Genomic DNA, 7,297 nt, shown 5'->3' on the forward strand with positions numbered 1-7,297 from the left:
GCAAAATCACTTCAAGTGAAGGGAACAAGTTGTCTCCCTAACCAGGAACCAGCACTTTTATAACTGGGATTATTAAGCACTGCAGAGAACATTGCTTTGCCCAGGAAAATCACATCTCCTCAACCCCCTCCTCTCCCTCTGTCCTTTCCTCCTGGACTTGGTGGTGCTTCAGGCTGGATGTTGCAGTTTGCCAGCAGATGTCCTGAGGACAGCCACATCAGAGGTTCCCAGTTCCTTCTCCTCGGAGGGCAGAGGGTGGAAATGCTTGCCCAGGACAGATGATGCTGCTCCTCATGGGTGTTTGGGGTCAGTGCAGTAGGAGATGCTGAGTGTTCCCTGCCTGTGGCACTGTCATGGGAAGCCTGTGCTGCTGACAAGGACCATGGTGTAACCCCACTCCACTGCACATACCTGTGTGACTGGAGAATCCAGCCCAGTGCATAGACAGGAGTGCAGAATAAGTGTGAGTATCACCCAAACGAGGACAAGCAACCCTGGATATGTCTCATCCACATTGTCCAGTCCTACCCCAAATGCAAAACTGCATGCTGTGTCACAAACATCAGCTGCTTTTTCTTTATTTCATTGTCTTCAGTCCTCATACAACTATAAATTTAGCACTACTGCTAAAGAAAAAAAAGAGCAAGCTACAGCCATTCATGGGGTAACATAATTTTAAACGTTGTGAGACAGCTGATACTATTAAAAATCATGGCCCTGTTATGGGCTTTCATTATTGATGGCTACTTGAGGAGACATACACTACAAAATATAAAGATAAAAAGTGAAAGGCTATTTAGATAGATGTTCAGCTGAGTGCTGCTAGCATCAAATCAATGGCACTGGAGAAATGAGAACAGACACACGGCACAGCCTCTGGACTAAATGTGTGCACATTCTGGGTCTGCCAGGGCTTTGCCTGCACAACTTTAAATCAAAGCAACATTGAAGTCAGTATTGATTGTTCTTGGAGATAGATTTTACCTTCAGGCACTGCTGTTTCCCAAAGGAGCGTGAGCAAGGACGTAAGTCTCTGTGCAGTGCTGGCTGCTCGTGGACAGGGATCTCCCTGAAATCCTCTGAAAACGATTCCTCCTCTGGAAGTACCCACTGCTGCTGCTGAGGGACCGCTGCCTGTTCTTCAGGTACTCCCGGTAGTTTTTGGTGAGCAGGGTGTAGAGGAATGGGTTGATGCAGCTGTTGCTGTAGGTCAGGCAGGTTGTCAGGTAATTAATGTTCTTCATCACCTTGGGAGATAAAGGGAAGGATTCATAATACTGGAAGAGGAGCTGCCATATCCAGAAAGGCAAGAAGCAAGCCCAGAAGACCAGCACTATGGTGAAGATTAAATAGAGCACCTTCTGGTTGGGCAGCCTCTTGGTCTGCTTGAAGGAAGCAGTCTGGGACACCCAGTAAATCTTAGCCAGGCGGATGTAAAGGTAGCCAATGACCACCCCCGGGCCCACGATGCTGGTGCCAAAGAGGATGGTGAGATAGACTTTGTAGGACAGCTTGCTCCAGGTGGGCAGGCAGATGCTTTTGTTGTCCCTTTGCACCAGCTGGATCATGATGAGCATGGGGAGGGTGAGCAGCAGTGACACCAGCCAGATCACCACAGCAATGGCCTTGCGGTAGCTCTTGGACCTCTTCACCGTGTCCAGGGGCTTCAGCACGGCAAAGTAGCGCTCTGTGCTCATGACTGTGAGCGTGAAGATGCTGGCGTGCATGGTGAGGAAGTCCAGGCTGAACAGGATGCGACAGCCAATGTCCCCAAAGTGCCACTTCTGAATGAAGTAGGTCCCGACGATGAAGGGGATGGTGAGGAGGTAGAGCAGGTCGGCCAGCGCCAGGTTGATGATGTAGATGTACATGGAGGCAGAGGATCGCAGGTAGTGGCACATCACCAGCAGGGTGTAGACGTTGCCTGTCACCCCGACCACGCACATGAGCGACAGGATGGCCCCGATGGTGCAGATGGCAATCATGTCCTCCGTGGAGCCGGCGGCCCACACGCCGTCCCCGGTGGCATTGGCGGAGACGTTGGGCCTGATTCTGAACACGCTGTCCTCACTTGTGTCTGTCACCATGTAGGGGGTGGCGGAGAAGTGGCTCTCCAGCTCGTCACTTAGGGACATCCTCCTGGGTTTAAAAGCCAGAAGCTTTGCTCATGTCACAGGGGTCCGAGGGGGTTCTCTCTGCTCTGAGAAACTCGGCTGCTGGGAGCTGTAGAACCATTTCCTAGCAGTGTCTCATCCAAGGACCATCTGCATTCTCCACTAGAGGAAAGACATCCAAAACAACATATTAGAAATCTGCCAGAGCAACACAAAGGTTCATTTAGAAGTTACCTGTCCCTGAGCACGTATCTACACTGTCTCAATGTACCAAAGGTCTTTGGCACTGAGGCCACTCTTGTAGGGCTGGTGCTCTCATTGCAAGAGCCCAGCTGTGATCTGTGTCCATGGAAAAGAGAAAAAAAAGGTTTGTGGATCACTGGAACCACTTACTGCAGTCCTTAGTTTGGGGTTGGAGGAAAAAAACATCCTTCCTAAATTTATAACAATGATTTAGAGCTATCAGCATGATTGTTTAAACCTCTTTGCCACATTCTTAACTCTGAAGGAGCCTAAGACCCCTAAAAAGGGAAAACAAACTTTAGATTTATCATTTGCAGCCAAATTGTCTGTTCTGAGTTAGTGATGCATTCAAAGTCCTGTCCAGCATTCCTGCAGTGTTTTCACAGAGCAGCTTCCCTTGAATGAGAAGCTCCTCCTCCGTCCTGCAGTTTCAAACAGCATTCGAGTGATGGAGAAAAAGGCACTTCATAAAGCAAAGTGCAGTTTCCCTGTGGGATTTCTGTGTCTGTAAACACAGGGTTTTTCACTCTCTCTGTCCAGTGTGACACCAGGGATGTCCATGTGTCTGTAAAACACATCTGTTTCAGCCACAGCTGGACTGAACAGCCTTGAGCAGCGAGGTGTGAGACAACACGTGAGGCAACTCTGCAGGTGGGAGCTTCTGCTTAGCTCAGACTCAGTGCTGCACAAATCAGGACTCTGTTGCTCTGAATTCATTCTGGGTGTAGGCAAAAGGAGAGCAAACCTTCCTCAGAGAAATGCAGAAGAAGTAGCTAAAATGCCCAGATTTTAAGGCATACCAAAAGCCTGTGCCATCCTAAAGGTCACTGCATACAGAAGTGCATTTGCACTGTGTGTTTTACAGCACTGAGACTGTCTCTTTTTCTTTGGAAAACGCTGAGGAGGAGGGATGCTGGACTGCCTTGTCCTTGTAGGGCTCAGCAGGCAAAAACTCCCCTCTGCCTTGTTCCACTGGGCAGGCTGGATTTGTTTAATCCTGGGAATTTGAAGCATTTCTCAGTGAGTAGTTAGGTGTCCCTTTCTCTCCTCACCAGCTCTGACTCCTTTGCCTCTTTCCTCCTATTGTCTCCTTGGCAGAGGATTACAGTTCCAGGCCCTCCCCTGCTGCCCTTGTGTCACCCTGTCAGTGACCTCTGTGGCCTTTGAGGATGGACAATTTTCATCCTCCTCGTGACTTGCCCTCACCTTCTCCCCATTACCTGCTGAGGACAGCAGGTGCTACAGAGATGTCATAAAAAACTCTGGATAAGAGAGGACAACCCAGTGCAGAAGGAGATTTTCCCTCACTTAGCAATTGGGATAAAAGTACAAAAAACCAGAGAAACACACAGAGCCCATCTCCCACCCCAGTCTCTCGAGTGCAGGTGGGAGATGAGCGTGGTTCTGCAGTGGTCGGTGCTCCTTCAGGACAGTGCTGCTCTGGGCTGGTCTCCACAGCTTCACCAGCATCAAGAGCCATTTCTTGGACCTTGCAACGCCAAATCTGCCTCGTCCTGCTCCTGCTGTGCTGTGCAGTGCCCTCCTGCTGTAGGGCAGGTGTAGCTGGTCTGTCCCACTCCCTCGTTGTCCCTTTTATCGATGCTGGTGTCCGAGCTGGCAGTGAAAGTGACTCCCATGAAGGAGACACAGCTGCTCCGGGATCTGTGGCTTCTCCTCTGCCTCACAGCCAGCAGGAGGGCACAGAAATGAACAGCTCTGCATGGGATGCTCCAGCTGAGCCCGGAGCTGGTCCCACACACAGCTCTTGGCTCGGTGTGCTGGTGATAGTTCATTTTCAGGAGCATATTTCCATGGCTCAGGTGCTGCCTCCTTGCAGCTGCCTCATTTGGTGTCCCGGGGACTTGTAGCAGATTTGTGCCATGCTGGTGCCAGTGTGTGCAGTTCCCTGGAGTGACAGCTCCTGCTGGAGAGAGCCGAGCCCACTGCATCTCCCTGCTCTGCTCCTCTTCTGCTGAACCTGCCTTCTGCTCCATTCATAAAATTCCTACAGCACTAATTCCATTCAGACACTTCGCCCATCTCCAGACAGAGCTAGAAGAGGAAAATTAAGCCAAATGGGGAGCCCTTGCATCATTTTAAAGTTCCCATCAGTGCTGCTCTCGTACACAAACACACACACATGCACACACAACAGAGAGCTTGTTATTCCAAGCAGCCATTCAAGCATCTTACGGTCCAGGCGATTTTCCCAGCCAATCTTGCCTTTCCCTCTACGATATCATCCCACAGGAGTACCATGCATATTTACAGCTGTAAACAGAAATTAATTTTTCCTGCTCAAACCTTGCTTTTAAATCCGGCAGATGAAGTTTCCTACAAGAAAGCAAATAATAATAAAATCTATCTAGTAGTATCAAAGCTGGAACTTAAAGAAAGAAAAATAGAAAAAGAGGAAAAAAATAGAAAGAAGAGAATCCTTCTTCATGGGCAGAGAGTGAGAGATCCCAGTGCTCTGTCGCATCTGGAGCGGCAGGGGCAGGAAGGGAGCGTGCTGCCAGCCAAGTATGTTTGAAATCTGGGCGCTCTTAACACTCTCATTCCCCTCCCTCCACTCGTGCCGGCTATTTTTGCTCCCCGGTGACGTTAGGCATAGCGTGGCTGTGCTGCAGCCAGCGAAGAGCCTGTTTAAAGCAGCAGGGTTTGATAACCATGGCTCGCTCAGCTGCCTCCCCCTGCCCCACTCTGGGGATCAGAGAGGTTCGGGTTCTTCCATCCCAAGAGCGGTGGAAGGCAAAGAACCCTCTGGACAGCACACTGAGAGGGCGAATTCCTGAATTCCTGAATTCCTGAATTCCTGAAGCTGCCCAAGCAAAACCAGCACAGCTGGGGAAGGAGAGTGCGCCAGGGGGGGTTAAAATCCTGCGGGAGGGTCACATTCCTGCCGGAGGGTGGGCTGTCCAGGGAAGCAGCAGAGCTCCTTGATTTGGAGATCCATTCCAAAGCGAAGCTGAAGTTTATTTGGGTTGGATGGCGTACTAACAGATGAATCTGTGCAGTGGGGTCACACACGGCAGCATCCAAGACGTTTCAGGCTGGCAGTAACAAAATATTGCCGAAGTTGTTCGGGGGCTGGGTGGTTCCCTTTCCCCAGTGATACTTGTGAGAAATTATACTCACTTTCAAAAATTTTGAAAAGGTTTATTAAAATCTTGTCAAAAATTACAACAGAAGACTGAATAGAGAAAATAAACACGGCACCAGGAGCAAAGGATTTTCCCCACCATGTGCTCATCCACACAATGGATATTCCACCTTTTAACCCTTTGGCCCCTCCCAAAGTTCTGTCCATCCACTCCTCCTTCACTGTCCTGTGGTGGAGAGCATTTCCTTACATCTTTCTCAGAGGTCAGGTGTTGCCATAGTGACAAATCGACCCTCCCACATATCCCAAATACCCAGGTCACCCCCATGATAACAACACAAGGGGAGTAAAACACAACTATAAATCTATAAAACTTCTCTTAACATATATAGATGATATTTGCCCCTTAATTGTGGGAGTCGACCATTTCATGACTCATTTCTCACACACTCAAACACAGAGATCAGCCCAGCACCTTGAAACAGAGCAGTGTTTGGATGGGGCTGGTGCTGGGAGATGCTGAAGCTAAACTCTGGATTGTTTTGTGAGCAGCTGGACGTTGTGCTGGTTGCTTGCACACAATGGGATTGCTCTTGCTCCCAGTTTCCTGCTTTGTCTCTGTGGGCTGCAGGGAATCGCTCCTGATCTGTGCCAGGGGAGGTGAGGAGCACTCGCCTCTCCCAGGTGTCTCCTGGAGGACACAGGTGTGTGGGAGATGCTGGCAGGCCCATTGCCTGTTTCACTGGGCACCCACAGTGGGCAGGTGACACTTCCCAGCGCTGGGCTCCTGGGAGAAACCAGCACCTGGCACAGCAGCTGGCACATCCATCCTGAGTGCTGTTCCCTCCTCTGCCTCTTTCCCTGCATAGTCAGACCATTTCTTCTGCACTCTCAACTGTCACCACAGTCCCCCAGACAGGTAATAATTAGCATTGACTCCATGATTGCAGAAGGCTGATCAATTGCTTTATTACTATCTCATCCTATACTATATTATTCTATACTTATATTACACTATATTACACTAACAAGAACTATCACTCACTAGAAAACCCATGACTCTCTGCTGAGAGTCACAACACAGCTGTGGATCCAATTGGTCAATGAATCCAAAACACCATCACCAGAATCCAATCAAGCAATCACCTTGGGTAAACAATCTCCAGACCACGTTCCACATGGGCACAAACACCGAGCAGCAGCAAGTGAGATAAGAATTGTTTTGATCATTCTTTTCTCTGCTCCTCTCAGGAAAATGCCTGGGAAAGGCTGTGCCTGCTCTCTGTGGCCAGAGAGCTGCTGCCATACTCAGCATTCTGCACTCTGGGTGCCTTGAGGTGCATCTTATGTCTAAGGTCAGTGGGAGCCCAGTTTGGCTCCAGCTGCCCAGGGCAGCTGTGGCAGCACCTGGTGAGCCCTGGCTGTGCCTGTCCCCACAGTGGGACAGCTGGGCCCTGCTCAGGGACAGCCTTTTGAGGTCTTGGCTTAAGAATAAATCCATGTGGAAGCTGGATTTTGCAGTAAAAATAGATCTTATGTTAGCAGCTGTAGCAAGGGTTGACTGAGAAACTCCGGCCTGAACACTCAAATGTACATGTTTTGCTCTGACTTCGCTTTTTGTGTTTGGCCCCTAGAAATCTTTGGAGAAGCATGGGATGGGAGCTGCTTCTCAGGCTGTCTTCTGAGGAAGATCCAACTTCCTGGATCAGGAATGGTGTGGCCAGCAGGAGCAGGGAGGCCATTCTTCCTCTGAGAGATCTGAGCAGGGGTAAAGCTCTTTGGGCAGTGCTTATAGCTGGGTGCTGCTAATTCACATACACTGGTGGCTTTCTGGCAG

At 49.8% G+C, this 7,297-nt stretch overlaps 1 protein-coding gene across 1 annotated transcript; it reads right to left on the minus strand.

Moving 5' to 3' along the window:
- Positions 1-593: 593 nt before the first annotated feature.
- On the minus strand, positions 594-2,157 carry UTS2R (urotensin 2 receptor). Its single transcript, XM_053994434.1, has one exon. It carries the CDS (start codon positions 2,133-2,135, stop codon positions 987-989), a length of 1,149 nt encoding a protein of 382 aa, XP_053850409.1. The 5' UTR covers positions 2,136-2,157; the 3' UTR covers positions 594-986.
- Between the last annotated feature and the right edge of the window lie 5,140 nt (positions 2,158-7,297).

This window comes from Vidua macroura, chromosome 19, assembly GCF_024509145.1.
Source record: "Vidua macroura isolate BioBank_ID:100142 chromosome 19, ASM2450914v1, whole genome shotgun sequence".
NCBI classification, from domain to species: Eukaryota; Metazoa; Chordata; class Aves; order Passeriformes; family Viduidae; genus Vidua; species Vidua macroura.